Raw genomic sequence first — 20,530 nt, 5'->3', positions numbered from 1 at the left:
GCCTTGGCCTGCCAGTCTGAAACTGGTTTAGACTAACTGCGTGCTTGCCAGCTGCGCTGGCTTGCTGAGCTCGTATTCTGAGCTGGCTGGCTTGCCAGCAAGGCTGGTTCTGTTGCTGCAAGGCAGGGCGGGGCAGACCGGGCCAGGCAGACAGAGAGCCAGGCCTCGAGAGAGGCCTGGCTGAGCTGACTGAGCAAGGCTGGTATGGCTACAATGGTTGACTGCAAGGGCTGATGTGCGCTGGCTTGGCAGCCTGACTTTCTACACTGGCTGACTGGCGGAGCTGGCTGGCTGCGTTGGCTGACTGGGCGGGCTTGCTGGCTAGCTGGCTTGCTGGACTCCCTGAGGGAAGCTTTGGGATGGATCTCTAGGGGCATCGGCTTGTGTTGAGCCTTCCAACGGCGTCTACCTTGATCTTCGTCCTAAGAAAGAAAGACAGAAAAAGAAACACACACACAAACTCAACTATGCAACTTCCACATGAGGAAGGCAGGCAGGCACGCAGGCAGGCACAAGCTGCCTGTGTGCTTGCTTCACCCTCCAGTTGCTGCTCCAGTTATTTGTTTTCCCTCAAACCCATCCTCAATGTGTTGGGTGAGGTTGAGCTCTGTCCAGCACAGGACGGGACGGAAACCAGCTTGGTCTTTAGTCAGCTTGGTGTCTATGAGTGGTATGAGGCGTTGGAGTAGCAGCCTCTCTTGTAGGTGATGCAGAGGAGGGAAATGGGTCGGTAGCTCTTTGAGGATGATGGGTCTTTGCCAGGTTTGGGGATTGCAACCACTTTGGCTTTTCTCCAGACAGAAGGGATGGTTTTCTGTGCCATGCATGTGTTCAGCATCCCCACGAGCCAGGTCTTTGCGTTAGGTTCCAGGTGCTGTATAATTTCTGCCAGTATGTCATCAATCCCTGCTGCTTTTCCGGGTTTCAACTTTCCCATTGCAGTTTTGAGTTCTTCTAGGTCGAAGGGTTTGGTTTGAGGGCTGGCTGATTGTGGTTGGTCTGATACCACTGTGCGATGGTATTCTCCTGTGGGTCGTGGCGGTGCTGGTTACGACTGTTGGCCACCAGTTGTGATGCAACAGAGTTCGCTGTGACCGTTGTGAATTATGGGTGGCTCCCTGAGGTCCTTGATCGCCATTGGGTCCAACAGTGGTCATTGAAGCGTGCACACACATGCACACATGCACCTACACACACAGGGGCACATGCGTATGCACACCTGGACCTTTAAATGAACAACAACACAAAAACTAAGGCACTGGTGTCGGACTTCTGGTTTACCGGAACGGGGTTCAACTCCCTGCAGTGCCCTGCTCAATGTGTTGTATTTCATTCATTGGTCCATGGTCTCAGGTCATTGAGCGGCGCGCTATAGTGTGCGATTCTTCATCATTGTTGAGGATTTTTTAAAGGTGAAAATCAAGGAAAAGCAAAAGGCTATAGTCCATGGTCACGGACCGCATACTGGTCAAGGTCATTTATACTGGTGAAGATCATTTACTAGTCTTCTAAAGGTCATTTATACTGGTGAAGATCATTTACTAGTCTTCTAAAGGTCATTTATACTGGTCAAGGTCAATTACTAGTCTCATGAAGGTAATTTATACTGGTCACAGTCATATACTGGTCACGGTCATTTCTACTGGTGAAGGTCATTTATACTGGTCAAGGTCATTTGTACTTGTCAAGGTCATTTATACTGGTCAAGGTCATTTACTAGTCTTATTGAAGGTAATTTATACTGCTCAAGGTCATTGATATTGGTCAAGGTCATTAAGTGGCACGCTATAGTGCGCGATTCTTCATCATTGTTGAGGATTTGAAAAAAGGTTAAATTGCAGAAAAGCGAAAGGCTAAAGTCCATGGTCACGGAGGGCATACTATAGTATGTTGTTTTTCTTTTTTTTGGTGGTGTGCGGGCTCCATCCAATAACTACACCAGTTGTGATGCAATAGAGTTTGCTGTGACCGTTGTGAATTATGGGTGGTGTGGTCTTTGCCAAGACGGTGGATTGTGGCCCATGCCTTCCTGCTGTTATTTGTCATGTTGGTGTTCTCTATATCTTTTCGTCCTGGGCATGACGTTAAACTGTTCCGTTCGAGAGGACCGGCGACCCTCGAATGTAAACAGGTGTTGGGACAGGGTCAGGTGTTGTCTTGATGCATCCTATGATGATGCCACAGGTGTCATTTAGGGCTGTGTCGACCAATTTGGTGTGACGGGATAGGCTTGTAGGTGATGCAGAGGAGGGAAATGGGTCGGTAGCTCTTTGGGGATAATGGGTCTTTGCCAGGTTTAGGGATTGCAACCACTTTGGCCTTTTTCCAGACAGAAGGGATGGTTTTCTGTGCTATGCATGTGTTCAGCATCCCCACAAGCCAGGTCTTTCCGTTAGGTCCCAGGTGCTGTATCATTTCTGCTAGTAGGTCATCAATCCCTGCTGCTTTTCCGGGTTTCAACTTTCCCATTGCAGTTTCACGTTCTTCTAGGTCGAAGGGTTTGGTTTGAAGGCTGGCTGATTGTGGTTGGTCTGATACCACTGTGCGATGGTATTCTCCTGTGGGTTGGTGGCGGTCTTGGTCACAACTGGTGGCCAACAGTTGTAACCAACACCGCCACCGACCCACATAGAATACCATCGCACAGTGGTATCAGACCAACCATAATCAGCCATCACTCAAACCAAACCCTTCGACCTAGAAGAACTTGAAACTGCAATGGGAAAGTTGAAACCCGGAAAAGCAGCAGGGATTGATGACCTACTGGCAGAAATGATACAGCACCTGGGACCTAACTCAAGGCCCTGGCTTGTGGGGATGCTGAACACATGTACAGCACAGAAAACCACCCCTTCTGTCTGGAAAAAGGCCAAAGTGGTTGCAATCCCTAAACCTGGCAAAGACCCATTATCCCCGAAGAGCTACCGACCCATTTCCCTCCTCTGCATCACGTCTTTCTTATACCTGTGGTGTGCGGGCTCCATCCAATACCTACACTAGTTGTGATGCAACAGAATTTGCTGTGACCGTTGTGAATTATGGGTGGTGTGGTCTTTGCCAAGACGGTGGATTGTGGCCCATGCCTTCCTGCTGTTATTTGTCATTTGTCATTATGGTGTTCTCTATATCTTTTCGTCCTGGGCATGACGTTAAACTGTTCCGTTTGAGAGGACCGGCGACCCTCGAATGTAAACAGCCACGAAAGGAAACTGTGTGTGTGAGGTGTTCTCTATCATTTCATTCCAGACTTCACTGTCTATCTCCTGTGTTTTCCATTCATCTTGAGCGTTACACAGTCGTCTGATGTGCGGGGGGAGGTGCCGGCTAGCGCATAAAGGCACGGACGGGACAGGTGTTTTCTTGACCCATCCCGTGATGATGCGACAGGTGTCATTTAGGGCTGTGTCGACCAATTTGGTGTGACGTGATCGGCTCCAGCTTGAGCAGGAATACTCTGCTGTAGAGAAAGACAGGGCCATGGCAGTTGCACGGATTGTTTGTGGGTCTGCGCCCCACTTGGGAGTTCACTAGTTTTCACAGGATGTTATTGTGGGTGTTGACCGTGGCTTTTGTGTTCTCCAGGTGTTTTTTTGAAGAAGAGTGTCCTGTCCAGTGTAACTCCAAGATACATGGGGTGGGTATGGTTGGAGAGTTTGTGACCATCCCAAGTGACGCTCAGTTCTTTTCTCGCGTCTCGGTTCCTCAGGTGGAAGCTGCATAGTTGGGTTTGTGTGTCTTTCTTTTTCTGTCTTTCTTTCTTAGGACGGAGATCAAGGTAGACGCCATAGGAAGGCTCAACACTAGCCGATGCCCCTAGAGATCCATCCCAAAGCTTCCCTCAGGGAGCACAGCAAGCCAGCTAGCCAGCAAGCCTGCCCAGTCAGCCAACGCAGCCAGTCAGCTCCGCCAGTCAGCCAGTGTAGAAAGTCAGGCTGCCAAGCCAGAGCATATCAGCCCTTGCAGTCAGCCATTGCAGCCATACCAGCCTTGCTCAGTCAGCTCAGCCAGGCCTCTCTTGAGGCCTGGCTCTCTGTCTGCCTGGCCCGGTCTGCCCTGCCCTGCCTTGCAGCAACAGAACCAGCCTTTCTGGAAAGCCAGCCAGCTCAGAATGCGAGCTGAGCAAGCCAGTGCAGCAGCAAGCCCAGACTAGGTTACCGCAGCCTTACTGTGCAGCCACAGCCACTCAGTCTAGACCAGCAGGAGCTGGCCAGGCTCCAACCCTTGCAGCGCAGCCTTAGGCCGGACAGTCCCCCTGCCTGCACTTTGTTGCCTTCCTGGCCTGTCTGCCTGCCTAGGCGCCTCGGTCTTCCTGTCTGTCTGCCTTGGCCTGCCAGTCTGAAACTGGTTTAGACTAACTGCGTGCTTGCCAGCTGCGCTGGCTTGCTGAGCTCGTATTCTGAGCTGGCTGGCTTGCCAGCAAGGCTGGTTCTGTTGCTGCAAGGCAGGGCGGGGCAGACCGGGCCAGGCAGACAGAGAGCCAGGCCTCGAGAGAGGCCTGGCTGAGCTGACTGAGCAAGGCTGGTATGGCTACAATGGTTGACTGCAAGGGCTGATGTGCGCTGGCTTGGCAGCCTGACTTTCTACACTGGCTGACTGGCGGAGCTGGCTGGCTGCGTTGGCTGACTGGGCGGGCTTGCTGGCTAGCTGGCTTGCTGGACTCCCTGAGGGAAGCTTTGGGATGGATCTCTAGGGGCATCGGCTTGTGTTGAGCCTTCCAACGGCGTCTACCTTGATCTTCGTCCTAAGAAAGAAAGACAGAAAAAGAAACACACACACAAACTCAACTATGCAGCTTCCACATGAGGAAGGCAGGCAGGCACGCAGGCAGGCACAAGCTGCCTGCGTGCTTGCTTCGCCCTCCAGTTGCTGCTCCAGTTATTTGTTTTCCCTCAAACCCATCCTCAATGTGTTGGGTGAGGTTGAGCTCTGTCCAGCACAGGACGGAAACCAGCTTGGTCTTTAGTCAGCTTGGTGTCTATGAGTGGTATGAGGCGTTGGAGTAGCAGCCTCTCTTGTAGGTGATGCAGAGGAGGGAAATGGGTCGGTAGCTCTTTGAGGATGATGGGTCTTTGCCAGGTTTGGGGATTGCAACCACTTTGGCTTTTCTCCAGACAGAAGGGATGGTTTTCTGTGCCATGCATGTGTTCAGCATCCCCACGAGCCAGGTCTTTGCGTTAGGTTCCAGGTGCTGTATAATTTCTGCCAGTATGTCATCAATCCCTGCTGCTTTTCCGGGTTTCAACTTTCCCATTGCAGTTTTGAGTTCTTCTAGGTCGAAGGGTTTGGTTTGAGGGCTGGCTGATTGTGGTTGGTCTGATACCACTGTGCGATGGTATTCTCCTGTGGGTCGTGGCGGTGTTGGTTACGACTGTTGGCCACCAGTTGTGATGCAACAGAGTTCGCTGTGACTGTTGTGAATTATGGGTGGCTCCCTGAGGTCCTTGATCGCCATTGGGTCCAACAGTGGTCATTGAAGCGTGCACACACATGCACACATGGACCTACACACACAGGGGCACATGCGTATGCACACCTGGACCTTTAAATGAACAACAACACAAAAACTAAGTCACTGGTGTCGGACTTCTGGTTTACCGGAACGGGGTTCAACTCCCTGCAGTGCCCTGCTCAATGTGTTGTATTTCATTCATTGGTCCATGGTCTCAGGTCATTGAGCGGCGCGCTATAGTGTGCGATTCTTCATCATTGTTGAGGATTTTTTAAAGGTGAAAATCAAGGAAAAGCAAAAGGCTATAGTCCATGGTCACGGACCGCATACTGGTCAAGGTCATTTATACTGTTGAAGATCATTTACTAGTCTTCTAAAGGTCATTTATACTGGTGAAGATCATTTACTAGTCTTCTAAAGGTCATTTATACTGGTCAAGGTCATTTACTAGTCTCATGAAGGTAATTTATACTGGTCAGTCATATACTGGTCACGGTCATTTATACTGGTCAAGGTCATTTGTACTTGTCAAGGTCATTTATACTGGTCAAGGTCATTTACTAGTCTTATTGAAGGTCATTTATACTGCTCAAGGTTATTGATCAATATCAATGACCTTGATGACCCCAAGGTCATTAAGTGGCATGCTATAGTGCGCGATTCTTCATCATTGTTCACGATTTGAAAAAAGGTTAAATCGCGGAAAAGCGAAAGGCTATAGTCCATAGTCTCGGAGGGCATACAAAAATGTGTGGTGCTATACAGGCCGTTCTGGAAAATTTGGGACAGAGGTTCATCGTTGGCATCCAGGGAGTGTGTGTGCAAAATTTGGCATCGACCGGGTTAATGGTGCTGGAGATTAGCTGTTAACAAACTGACGGACACACACACACACACTCACTCAGAGTGCAAAACATACTCTATCCCCATGGCTTTGGCCTGGTGCCATACCGTTATTAATTATTGCCTACAATGTCAATTGTGAAATTACTTTACCGTTGCAATGCAAAATTTACATTTCAACGAATGGACCTCGTAAAACAAAACAAAAACCAAGGCACTGGTTGTGGTACTTCTGGTTTACCGGAATGGGGTTCAACTCCCTGCAGTGCTCTGCTCAATTTGTTGTATTTACATGGTTCATTTTTATTTTCTGCTCATTGTGTTGCCTTTTCATAGATGATAACCCCCAGGTTCTTGAATGTGTTTGCACTCCCTACAGTTAGGTTACCAAGTCTATTTATTTATTATTTCTGTTCACTAGAACTAGAACCAATTACCAAAGTAGGCTTTCTAATGACACAACTCGCCTTTGTTTTTATGTGTAGCAAAAACGTTCTTTTTATTTACGCCAAAGAGTAGAGGCTGGTCTGCATTCATGCGAGCGGGGAAGTTTAGAGTAACATAGCTCTAAATGAAACGCATTAGAGCTATGGACCAGAGCTAGTAGTCATAGCACTTCATGGTATATGCATAGTTTATATAGTTTCATTATAGATATATTAAACAGAGAGGACTGGAGTCAATTGGGTTATATTATGTTTAACACTAATTTGAAGCTGTCAAAATCTGACAGACTTCTGGCGGCCATGGCCACGCCCACCTTTTGGTAACGCCCACTTTCGGCCAAGCCCACAAAAAGGACCCCCCATGTCATTTGCCAGGCAGGCTCCACTCTCAGACAGATATTTGGCTCCGTCTTATGAGCTAATTTAGAACTTCCTGTCTGAGAGCTAGCTAATTTAAGACATCCGGTTGCCTTCAGAATAAAATAAGGTTATTTAATTCGTTAATTAAATAATTGTCAATGCCCCAAGGCACAGCACTTTTTTGAGCGTTGACCTCAGTAGAAGGTCTGCTGCCGTGAATTTTACACCTCTCCCACTTAGCGGAGAGTGGGGTGTGGTACAGGACATCTCCCCGAACGCGTGGGTATACTGCATCTACAAGTAGTACAAGATAAATTGAAACCATTGACACCTACTTCGATGGTTCAGTTGTCATCTATGCCGGGGAATTTAGCAGCTCTCATTCAAGCGTTTTTTCAAAATCCAGGTCACACATTTGATTGCAAAACAATCTGTGGTGTCACTCAACAACTAGTGAATAGCATCTTACTTGGCCTTAGGAATGCACAATGACCCATTAGATTTTATACACAAACTAGTAGTTTGGTTGAGTATGTGTGGTGTCCACACAGTTGTTCAAGCAAAACATACAGACATCTGTACATTCTGTGCCTGGACAGTTGAAAGCAATTAACAGAACAATAACGGAGGACAATTTGGAAGAAGATGATGATGATGTGGTTTTATGCAATGAAAGTCTAAATGACAATATGTGTGAAGCTATACCATTACCAATTCTAACATTTCTACAACAGACATCTGCTATCAAAAAATGTCACACACGGCTTGAAGAAGCAGCAGCGCAGGACTCAACATTTAGACGGAAACTTGAGAAATTCAATCTAGCCAACACATCAGTGTCATTAGTGTCTCAGAAATGTTCTAGGACAGAAGTATGCACCATATTAAATAGATTTGTAGAATACACACTTCGGTCTCCTTTCCTTGGAGATGACCTGCTTTGCCTGAAAAGTCTTAGTCTGTATAGTTGTACTCAATGTGGTGACAAGGCCTTACCATCTACAAAGAACATGTCACAATTCATAGTGCAGCCACTTGACGTGTCACAAAAAGGCATCTTAGACACTATTGCACAAATATTACCTGCTCAATCTGAACAATGTGAAACATGTCAGCAGGAAAAGAGCTTATCAACATATGAAGTAATTAACAGCCCACAGACCTTACTTCTCCTGTTAAGAGCTGGCACAAAAATTCCAAAAACGTTCAATTTATCCTGTCTGTACCACCAAAATGAGTATGCTTTGACCAGTATGTGTGTATTTTTCGACAGGCCACCATATGCGTCATTGTACATCCTTAAAGATCATAAATGGCATATCTGGACAAATGAATCGAATGACACAGCAGGCTATACCTTTGAGCTGATGCAAAGAACATCCGCTCGACAGCACACAAAGACAGTAGTCACAAGTAGTTTCTATGTCGTGTCATACGAGAAAATAAACAGTCGAGAAATAATCAAGTTTCGTCAGGACAAACAAATGCATAAATGCACAGACAGATGCAATCAACGCACACAAGTGACACCCATTCCAAAGCTAGAGGTAACTCCTTGACCTGACTTAGCTTGCGTAGAGAAAGTGATTTCATGTCAATGCCCCAAGGCACAGCACTTTTTTGAGCGTTGACCCCAGTAGAAGGTCTGCTGCTGTGAATTTTACACCTCTCTCGCTTAGCGGAGAGTGGGGTGTGGTAGAGGACATCTCCCCGAACACGTGGGTATGTCCAGATAGTTGCCTCGCGGAGGCCTCTTTGTCCAGTGTCCATTCTGGGTCCGGAAACGGTACTTTTTGTCAGCATTGACCCCAGTAGAAGGTCTGCTGCTGTGAATTTTACACCTCTCCCGCTTAGCGGAGAGTGTGGTGTGGTAGAGGACATCTCCCCGAACGCGTGGGTATGTCCAGATAGTTGCCTCGCGGAGGCCTCTTTGTCCAGTGTCCATTCTGGGTCCGGAAACGGTACTTTTTTCAGCGTTGACCACAGTAGAAGGTCTGCTGCTGTGAATTTTACACCTCTCCCGCTTAGCGGAGAGTGGGGTGTGGTACAGGACATCTCCCCGAACGCGTGGGTATGTCCAGATAGTTGCCTCGCGGAGCCGTCTTTTGTCCAGTGTCCATTCTGGGTCCGGAAACGGTACTTTTTGTCAGCCTTGACCCCAGTAGAAGGTCTGCTGCTGTGGATTTTACACCTCTCCCGCTTAGCGGAGAGTGTGGTGTGGTAGAGGACATCTCCCCGAACGTGTGGGTATGTCCAGATAGTTGCCTCGCGGAGGCCTCTTTGTCCAGTGTCCATTCTGGGTCCGGAAACGGTACTTTTTGTCAGCATTGACCCCAGTAGAAGGTCTGCTGCTGTGAATTTTACACCTCTCCCGCTTAGCGGAGAGTGTGGTGTGGTAGAGGACATCTCCCCGAACGTGTGGGTATGTCCAGATAGTTGCCTCGCGGAGGCCTCTTTGTCCAGTGTCCATTCTGGGTCCGGAAACGGTACTTTTTTCAGCGTTGACCACAGTAGAAGGTCTGCTGCTGTGAATTTTACACCTCTCCCGCTTAGCGGAGAGTGGGGTGTGGTACAGGACATCTCCCCGAACGCGTGGGTATGTCCAGATAGTTGCCTCGCGGAGCCGTCTTTTGTCCAGTGTCCATTCTGGGTCCGGAAACGGTACTTTTTGTCAGCCTTGACCCCAGTAGAAGGTCTGCTACTGTGAATTTTACACCTCTCCCGCTTAGCGGAGAGTGGGGTGTGGTATAGGACATCTCCCCGAACGCGTGGGTATGTCCAGATAGTTGCCTTGCGGAGCCGTCTTTTGTCCAGTGTCCACTTTATAAAGTCCATGCACTCCAGTGAATAGCATTTATCCATTTAGATAACTTTATTATTATTATTATAAGGATTTAATTACTTATTCTTACACAGAAACATAATGTGTGTCTTATAGCATCATATAGCATCATTTAAATGCTTAATTTGTAGTTTTAATGTGCAAATTAAACTTTTTTTCAATACTCTAGAGGGTACTCTTATTTTGAAGAGATCGTCCACCGGAAGTCTTAAATTAGCTCACTAGATTAGCTCACTAGACGCTGCCCTTGCACACACTATCAACAACACGTGAACAACAACATTTGAACGAGAGTACGAGTCTGTTTTTCTGCAGTAAGTGTTGTGAGTAGATTGAGTGAAAAAATAACGGTTGTTATTTATAAGTAGCATATATTGAGGATGATTTATTTGGTTAGTGAGTACTAGTGGCGTTACATTAGACCGTCATTCCAGGACGGTAGCGTTTAGCTTGGTCAAATGAAGACCGCAGCTTTCTGAAGGCCATTTTACCATGTTCGACTGTTACTTGTTCATACTATGTATTTAATCGAGTCTGACTTACTTTCGTATCATGGATATGCAAATGTTCATCGACAAAATACACGATACGCGAACGAAAATAAAAGCCTGGGTACCGAGGCTAAGGATGTTGTTGTGGGAGGCATCCTTATGTTGTGGCTTTACTGCTAGTCTTAAAATAATATTACAAACATCGACAAGATGATGTTGTAGGTCTATTATTCCCATCTCATCTTATATAATAGTAGAGAGCTCTCACACATACGTATGATAAAAGTGCAATTGTTTATTTAAAGTCAGGAGACTCCCGTTACGGAATAATATAGTATAGAACTTTAGCCCCATATGTGCCCTCTCCCTAGCCCAAGATTTAGACTAGTATGTATCGTAGAGTTTTTTTCCGATTCTGACGAGCGAGCTACCCTCTCCATATGCTCATTCTGTAGGGAATGAGGGGAGGCATACTATCATCCGACAGAGCATTGCACTCGGGAATGAGCGTAGTGCTGAGGGAACATACTGGGGCTAATAGAACTTTAACTTTATAACAAAACACCTTTTTGTTTTAACCAAGTACCAAAATATATAACTTAATTATGGCAACAATATTCAAAAATAGCAGATGTAAAGCTCAAACATGTATCTTTTGTAGATCTGTTATGTTTTTGCCAGGGTGAGAATGGTCAAATGTCGTTCTTGTTGATTAATTGTACACAATGGAAACAAGTAGTTTTATCTTATCCTTTTAGCCGCAATGTCTTACTGTAAAACGTGATATTTCTGACTAACAACATCTTCAAATATCCAGGGAGGGACCGTTGTCGTCATAGCAGGTGAACAAACATGGGTCGTTCCTCTAAAGACAAGCGGGACATCTACTACCGTCTGGCCAAGGAAGAGGGCTGGAGGGCCCGGAGCGCCTTCAAGCTGCTGCAGCTAGACGAGGAGTTTGGCCTGTTCAAAGGTACATAAAGTTGTGTATATATGGGCTTTTTCATTACCCTAATCCACACATTATTATCCGTCATCCAACCAACCGCATCAATTAAACCGCATCAAGCAAAAGCTTGCCAAGCTGCAGCGGGTGATACGCTCTGCGGGCCGTCCCCTGCCCTCCCTCAAGTCCCTGCACGACTCCAGGGCACTGAGGAGAGCGAGAAAGATCATGGCCGACCCCTCCGACCCTGGCCACGGCCTCCTCACCCTGCTCCCCTCTGGGAGAAGGTTGCGGCTGCCGGCTGGCTACAAAAGTTCAACAGACTGAACTTTTTCCCCTCAGCCGCCAGGCTGCTAAATGACTCTAGCTTCCCGCCCCCCTAGGGAGTGTCACCGGCACTATCATGACATGTTTGCACTATGATCCATAACTCTGCACTTTATATTTATACTTGGAATGCACACATGCAAATGCCAAAGCAAATTGGCAAATAAAGGAATCTGAATCTACTTTGTCAGTCTTCCGGGACTTCAAAACGCCACTAAGCAACTTCCATTGAAATGAATAGTGGGGTGCAGGGCTGACTCTCCCGGTCTGCTCTCTAGTATTATATATATATAACTATGGTTACCCCCAAATTGACAAATTGACTTCCATCTCGATCTGAAACAACTTTGTGCTAGGGAAAAAAAATCTGCTGTTTTCCAAAATAATTGTCTACAGTACATTAGCAGCCCGGTGACATTCTGTGTATCATTGTTTGTCTCCCTGGTTCAGGAGTGAAGAGAGCAGTGGACCTCTGTGCCGCCCCAGGCAGCTGGAGTCAGGTTCTAAGCCGTAAACTCAGGTATTTTTCTCCTCAGCTACTCTCTTGAAGAGATTACATAGATTAACCTAAATGACATTTTGCTCTTAATAGAAAAAAGTGGTGAAAACAATCCTGGATTTCAGGACGTTAGGTCACCGTAATGTAATTATGCTGTGTCGTTTAATTGTTTAAAGTTTTATTTTGTTCTATGATCTAAACCAGAGTAAAGGATGAAAAAGGAGATGAGAAGACCCAGGAAGCCCAGCATGAGGAGGTCAAGATCGTGGCGGTGGACCTGCAGGCCATGGCTCCTCTCCCAGGGGTGACACAGATCCAGGGTGACATCACAAAGGTAAATGGAACCACGTCATGCATTAAAGCCTTGATCGAGACTTTTCCTTTGTTTAGTTTAATCTAAAACAGTGGTTATCAAATCGTTTAATGTCAAGGATGACACATTGAAACATACAGTATTACCCCACAGACCCCCATTTGAAAAATATATTACCAAGCACCCCCATAGAGCGGATATTTACTGTTGGAGCAGTGATTCTCAAACATTTTGATATGCAGGGACATGGCACTGCAATGTGCCATACTGTGCCAAAAGCTGTCACTCATCCACACCTTTGCTTTCAGATCTCGACGGCCCAAGAGATTATCAGACATTTTGAGGGACAGGCGGCAGATCTCGTTGTATGTGACGGAGCACCAGATGGTAAGTTTCTAGAATAATATAGAGGGTGTCCTCTATGACAAGCCACATATATCCAGTCCACTAGCTTGTAGATCTGCTATTTTCTGCAGATCTGCTATTTGAGGACCCCTAGACTATGAAGTTACATGGTCTAATCCAGGGGTGGGCAACTTTGAAGATGGAGAGGGCCACTATTCTATTCCACACTCACTCTAGAGGACCACATTGCATATACTGTTGTAGCAAAAATAGCGTCGCAAATACATTGGACATAAAAAAGACACTAACATTTTAATACTAGTCATTAAAAGCTACTATTTTATTATAGACTGAAGTAATTAAAGCGGGTCATGTTTGTATGTTTGGAATTGTAACAGCTGAAAACTGTATCTGCATCAGTATTCTGATATTAACCTTGCCCATGTATGGTCTAATCAAAGCATTCTCCTTATTAGTGTGGTACGAGGTGTATTGCCGTAGGATCTTTCTGCTAAAAGTGATTTTCTTTGCTTTTTATATTTTGGGACCTCCCATAATAGTACGCCAGACAATAATGTCCAATCTTCATAATATTAGGGTTGTCTTATAGGTTTTTAAATATTCTGAGTTGATTTCTTACACTTTGAAAGTAGCCAGAATAATCTTTTCAGACTTTTGGTTGGGGTCTTTCTTCACCCGGGGCCCCCCGGACTCATCTCAGTACTCATTACATTCCTCGCTCTGCTCCTGTTCCAGAACAATGTCAAATTAGACAAACACTAAAAGTTTTTGTAGCTGGGCACTGATTACAAAAATGAGTAGTAGTTAATACCAGGGGTCTTCCACAGGGGGCCGGGACTAGTTTTGCCCTATTCTTGCACCCATATATGTGATTTGCAAGTATTTCGAATAGTATTAGAATATCTTGCGTTTATGTAAAGTAGTTTGATAGTTTATTAATATTCTACCATTATTGTTGACAGATGTTACTGCAAGGAATAAAGGTATTGCAACTTCTCACTTTGGGCACGCAGAACGTGTCCATTTATTTCACACACTGCACTCACACTAACACACACCCCTATCTTCTTAAAGATCCCATGGTCAATTATGCCTACAATACATTATTTGCAGGATCTATTCATCTTCGTCATCATCATCTTGAATGTCCTCCCTAATAGTGTTGACACCATAGCATTTGCAGAGAGTGCAAGGCAGGTTATTGTTTGTGCAGCTGCACGTCCCTTGCAACCTGCTTTGCAACCACAAGTACTGCCTTTGGAGCAGGGAGGGCAAGACACCTGACTGGAACATACACTCCACTATCTGAATTCCATCCATTTTGTTCGATTGGTGGAAGCTCGGGGCAATTTGTCAGGTATGATGAATGACTTATCCCGCATTGTGACATAGTTGGCACAAAGGATATGTGGTAGCAGTGCAGCACGAGTTGGAGGTAGCATCTCACCCTCCAAGTTCTTTGACCGAAATAGTTCCCATCTAGTAATAGCAAGGTTGTTGGACCTTTTGGACTGTAAACACTGCATGCAAAATGTTCCAATGGTGAGGGAAGCTTGCAGTTAACAAGCTCAGGAGGAATGGAACCCATTCCAAGGTCCTTGAAGCAGTTAATGGCATGATCATCATCATCAAGCCTCAAGTAGGCATTGACCCATGTCTTCTTGGAGATTCCAACTAAATTTCCTCCCCAGTCAGCACCAGAAAAATTGTGCAGGCCCAGGAAGCTTGTGTAGGCCCAGGAAGAATGTAATTTTTTGCCCCATCTGACACAAGCGCTGATGAAACCAGACTCTTCAATGGTGTTTGAACAGATTGCCTCCACAGTGCAACTCATTCAAGTCGAGAGCATTTTCTCTTGACCTCAATGCAATCTCTCCTGAGAGCTGATAATGTTCTTTCCTTGAAGACCTGGAAGCTTTTGGGAAGCTGTTGAGGTACTGATTACCAGCTCAGTGGCCTTATGGTTACAGTGTCCGCCCTGAGACTGGGAGGTCGGGGTTCGATCCCCGGCCGGGTCATACCAAAGACTCTAAAAATGGGACCCAGTGCCTCCCTGCTTGACACTCAGCATCAAGGGTTGGATTGGGGGTAAGTCCCTGCGACGTCCCTGCGACGTATGTACTTGTACATCAAGCTGCCTCACGCTACAGAAACAGGAGATAGGCTCCTGCCCTATGGGCCTCATGGCTCGGCAAGGCTACTTGAGGTACTGATTCACTAGACCAGAAAGATGAGGTGTGGTAGTGACTAGTCGGTCCAGAGCTGCTTCATCTCTACTGAGTCCAACCATCCCACCATGTCCCTTTAGCTTCTTGATTTCCTGCTCAAGGGCTTGATCTGTGAAGAGATGAGTGAACGGTATCTCTGACTTTGCCACCACAAATTCACCTGACTTCAGTGCGTTCCATGTTTCTGGGTCATCCTGTTCAAGAGCGTTCATTTGGGAAAGATAGACTGGCATCAGTCGAGCATATTTAAGGAGATCACGAGCAAAGAAATACTTGATGGTGAGAAATATTTGCTACACTTGGGTCTGAGGCACCTTACTTTGAAAATAGCTGATCTACAAGCTCAAACTACAACCTTGTAGATCAGCTGGTATTGGCTACTACTATTTTTTTTATATCAGAGCCCAGCTACAAATACTTTTATGCTTCATTTATGATCTAATTTGACAATATTCTGGAGCAGAGCAAGGCATGTAATGAGAACTGGGATAGGCCCAGGGGTCAGTCCGGGAGGTCCCAGGTGAGGAAACACCCCTACCAAAAGTCCAAAAAGATTATTCTGACCACTTTAAAAGTTTAAGAAATCAACTGTTTTAAAACATACAAAACTAATCTAATATTATGAAAATCGGACATTAACTGGCTGGCATACTGTTCTAGGAGGTCACAAATAGATGACCCCCCCCAGAAACGGGGTGGGGGTCGGGAATATTTGAACCCCATCATTTTCTCATAGTTTGGACTCAAGATATTAGAACCAAGATCTGCAAAAAAAAACAATTTTAGCACAAAAGTCCTACGGGAGCTGTTTTTTTGACGCCTCGTACCACACTATATTGATTATTTACTGTTCCGTCTCCATAGTGACTGGTCTCCATGACGTTGATGAGTACATCCAAGCTCAACTTCTATTGGCTGTGAGTACTGCTCGTGGATTGAGATGGCTTCGTTCACCTAATGCTAACAGTCCCTAATAGGCTGTAAAGTTTGTTTAAACATTTTTCTTTTCTAAGGCTCTAAACATCACCACACATGTCCTGAAGCCTGGAGGAACATTTGTCGCCAAGGTATGTCCAATATACTGCCTATCGTCTCGGGAGGAAAACTCATATGTCAAAAACTGTTACTTTTCAAGATTCAAATAAAAAAACAGCCAAATTAGCATATCTACAATCTCGAACTGTGTCAAGTCGTGCCGCATTTCTAGCTTGCAGATCATCTAGTTTTGATACTTTTGTATGGTGCTGTAGTATGATCAAGTAGCGTGTTAATTGATGAAAAAACACAACACCGTTATATGAGAAGGTTGACTGCTAGTTGTACAGTTATACTCTGCTACATGATTGACTGCAGTTGGCCAGTGTGTACCCCAGTAGTATTCCAGCTGTAACAACAATTTCTGACGAGAAAAAAGTATGGTTCTCTACGTGAGAACACATGTTCTTTGGCTGTAGATAACTTTATGTTCCTCTTGTTGTTGGACACACTTCTTTTCATCCTCATCCTTGGGCAGATTTTCAGGGGCAAGGACGTGACCCTTCTGTACTCACAGCTGAAGATCTTCTTCAGCGACGTGACGTGTGCCAAACCGCGGAGCAGCAGGAACTCCAGCATAGGTGAGCCAGGCTTGGATGGGCCTGAGACAGATTGTATTGCAATATCAACTATGCTTGCATGAAACAAAACAAAAAGAACAGTGCATTTGCCTTAGTGTTGGAGCCAGCCCCCCTGGCACTGTTCAGTGACTTCCCAATGATCCTAATAGAATTAGAACCAGAATGAATGTTATTGTCACATCACAGGTTTATAAGTGCAAAACGGTGACATTCGTTTTTGTGTAAAACTCCATCGTTTTTGTTATTATCGTAAGAGAAAGGGAAGAAGTAGAAGGGGGAGCAAGGGGTAGAGAGAAAGATCAATGAATACAAACAAATTATCTACATATGATATTTACAGTTTACACTGTATATCTATTATTATCTACCGGTAATCTATCTGGTGCGGTAAGTACCTGAGATATAAGTTAACTGTATTGGTTAAGCCGTTATAATGTACTTTGTTGACCGGGGTTGACTGTACCAGTAGGCTTCCTCCTTTCTTTCACCAAATGGCTAAGATTGCCTTCCAAATTTTGCAGGATTGGTCCGCAAACCTTGGCACAAAATGCCTCAAGTCATGAACGCAATTTGAGGGAAATTTTGCATGCACGTTCCCTAGGCAGAGGAAGAAATGCCACTTGAAAATGTTCACATTAGCTTCCTGGTGGCCCATTTTACCCATAACTCCACCGATCTGTGTAAAACTTTGTATGCACACCCCCTAGAGGCCAAGGGAAAACCTTTGACCTGCATTTTTCACATCTGCTCTTTATAGCGCCACCAGGAGGCCGACTTATGTAAAACAAATTATTTGATATCACTCCTTCAGATTGTATCCAAATCTCAATCAAATTGGTACACGCAATCTCTATAGTCAAGTTTGATTTGTCATATTCCATCCTGATTGGCTTCCAACGTTTTGTACAAAATGCCGCAAATCATTAACACATCGTCCGTTTGCGGACTGTGCATGCATATTCCCACTAGGCTGAGGAGACATTTTTCCAAAAACGCTCCTATCCTGGTGGAGACCTGTGCCCCGAGGGGCACTTTTTCTAGTTCAACATTCCATTTGACTTGTTTGCCTCTATGTCTGTCTGTCCCTTCTGCAGAGGCCTTTGTAGTGTGTCAGAACTACTCTCCCCCCGAGGGCTATGTCCCCAACATGTCCAACCCACTTCTGGATCACTCCTATGGTAATTATTAACCGTAACGTTAATAATTCATTCACAATTCATTGGAAACTGTCCGTGTGCTCACCCTGGAGAATATGATTGGTTTTCATATGTTGTAATAGTTGATTTTCCTCTGTATTTTCAAAGATGTCGATTTTAACCAGCTGGAGGGACCAAACAGGATCATTGTTCCGTTCCTTGCCTGTGGTGATCTTAGTGCTTTTGACTCGGACAGAACCTATCCTCTTCAGGTATGGATATGCACAAACACACACAAATACCTTTTTTTATTATTTGGAGTATTATAGAAGGCAAAGCCCTCGAGTCAGTCTTGTAGGGATCGACCGACATGGGGTTTTCATGTTTGATAACGAAACAGATTAGTAGTGATCAAAGAGACCCATAGCTGATATTAAGAGCTGATTAAAAGTCAAAATGTACAGAAACACAAAATGACATCCTTTAAATGTTTATTTAAAGGGATTGTGACATTTAAAAAAAGGTTTTGGAATTGTTCTTATTTTTTTTAGGTTTTCTAATCTCAATTGCACTTACTGCAAATCCCATATATGTCAATGGGATTTGCCAGCAGATGTCACTGTTTCACTGTGTTGCCTGTTTTCATTGTAGCTCAAAAGTAGCTCCAAACCCCAAAGAAAACTTAAGACCACAGAAAATCCACTGAATGTTCAAAGTTCAGGTTTTTTGGGTGTAATTGAGGTCATAAAACCTAAAATAAAAAATAAATGAAAATGAATGTCATAAAACCTTTAACATGTAAGAATATTTATCAATAATTAAATATTGGTTATTCATGAAGAACAAATAATGCAAGTAGCAATTGAGCTTCATTCAGGTTTTCAAAGTGACTGTCGCCACTTGACAGTTATTGATAGGATTTACACTAAATTGATTAACTTTTCAGGCAAGTGGGCATGGCCTTTGTACAAGTGCCTGTCAACAGTCAACTACTGTAGGAATAACTAAATTGGGGAGAAAAATGGGTAGTATCGATCTTTATTGAGACTATTTTTCCCTTCTTAGCTGGATGCCAGTAAGGAGTACCGGTACATGCCCCCCACACAGCCACCTATCCGACCACCTTATCAACAAGCCTGTCATCTACGCAAGAACAACCTGCTGGCCACAGAAGACAGCCCTTCACTCCCACTGGACGAGGCCCTGTCTTCTGTCCAGCTCTCCAGCCAAAAGGACTGCATAGAAGACACTGAACCCACACAGGCAGACTGACATAGCCTGAAGTCTGGACTGATTTGTTCTCAACAACAAACTATTTTTGACTATTTTTGAGAATTTTCTCCCATTACGACATTCCCAAAATAGGGTAGACAGGACAGGACTGGTGGTTAAATGCATTGATAAAAAACTAAAGATGTATTGAGAGAATCGCCGAATCATCAGACAATGACACTGTGATTGGAATCGCATCAGGACATTTTCCAATGGCAGCATAGAATTGTGATCACACATATTAGGGTTTATGGTCACACATGGATTGCCTTTTATATAATTTTATCTTCTGTAACACAAATGTGCCGTGTGTCAGGTCTTCCTTCCTTCCGTAAAACAGCATTGTTCTTAAAAAACTGCAATCCGTAACTTTTGCATCATATTTTGGATTTGAACCCTGAGTCTCCTGCACGAGAGAACAAACACATTTCTACTATGTAGAATAGTATGATGAAGAACAAAGTCAAACAAAAGATCCCCAATGCAGTAACTTGCCAGTGTGTTCATATAAACCCATTTTCTGTGTAGGGTTGTGAACTTGGGATCATGCCGGAACCGGATCCGACATTGAGGAACGGAATCGGTTCCGTCACATTTGGAATCCATTTCCAGAATCTGTTTATCACACTGTCAGAGCTGGTATGTGCTGCAAATGGGCCCCAAAAATAATTGGCAAAAACCTAAGATTTGAATAACATGACATTAATATATATTTTGTTTGATTCTATCATGCTCTCTGAAAATACGCCCATCTAACGAGTCCCAACTCCAGTCGGTTAATGAGTTAAGCACTTGGCTTGTCAAATGGCCCTGTGTTTATGAAGCTCATTGTGCTTGTACGTGTCGCCACTTGGGGCACATTCAAGGATCTCAAGTGGCCCGTGTGCAGTCATGGAAGTGGGCCAGTCACGGCAGGTGGAACTGCAAACTGTTCGTTTTGAGGATCGTTTTTTGGGGACTGGTTGACTGAGTTCATTATTATGAGCTTCAGGCAGTGAAACTACAGGTTATTTGAATGCTGCTGGCTAGGAATACATCTCCCTCGTGATAATTTTGGAATGTGTGACGAAGACAGGCAAAGCCTGGGGGATGCTTAGCCATTTAATATGCTTCTCCTTATTCACAATTGTCTACACCATTGGCAAAACCCATGATTTTAATGATAACCCCAAATTAAAAAAAACAATGATCAATTAAGAGGTTGAGAACCACTTCTCTACACTGTTAGTTTGCATGCATAATAACATAAGTTCAAATGTTTTATTTATTCAAATATGTTCTGGGTTGGAGCTGGAAAAATACAATAAAATGAACTAATGGGAGAAAAAAAATCCACTAGTTATTTTTCTGATCTGTTGGTACCTCATGAATGATCATTGTAAAGATGGAAACTGGA

The 20,530-nt window shown here is 44.8% G+C and overlaps 1 protein-coding gene across 2 annotated transcripts; it reads left to right on the top strand.

The window, feature by feature from the left end:
• The first annotated feature begins 10,161 nt into the window (after nucleotides 1–10,161).
• Nucleotides 10,162–20,442, top strand: ftsj1 (FtsJ RNA 2'-O-methyltransferase 1). Of its 2 annotated transcripts, none has more exons than XM_083763755.1 (11): nucleotides 10,162–10,254; nucleotides 11,249–11,404; nucleotides 12,155–12,224; nucleotides 12,408–12,537; nucleotides 12,825–12,903; nucleotides 15,975–16,027; nucleotides 16,124–16,177; nucleotides 16,624–16,726; nucleotides 17,821–17,904; nucleotides 18,031–18,134; nucleotides 18,928–20,442. In XM_083763755.1, exons 2-11 carry the CDS (start codon nucleotides 11,284–11,286, stop codon nucleotides 19,132–19,134), a joined length of 1,005 nt encoding a protein of 334 aa, XP_083619881.1. In that variant the 5' UTR covers nucleotides 10,162–10,254; nucleotides 11,249–11,283; the 3' UTR covers nucleotides 19,135–20,442. The 2 variants fall into 2 exon arrangements, with proteins under 2 accessions (XP_083619881.1, XP_083619882.1); XM_083763756.1 differs by having other exon boundaries at nucleotides 10,200–10,263.
• The last annotated feature ends 88 nt before the right edge of the window (nucleotides 20,443–20,530 follow it).

Source organism: Protomyctophum parallelum (assembly GCF_964188405.1).
Source record: "Protomyctophum parallelum genome assembly, chromosome: 4".
Taxonomy (NCBI): Eukaryota; Metazoa; Chordata; class Actinopteri; order Myctophiformes; family Myctophidae; genus Protomyctophum; species Protomyctophum parallelum.
The sequence above is the reverse complement of the archived record's forward strand: the minus strand, read 5'-3'. Positions and strand labels throughout refer to the sequence as shown.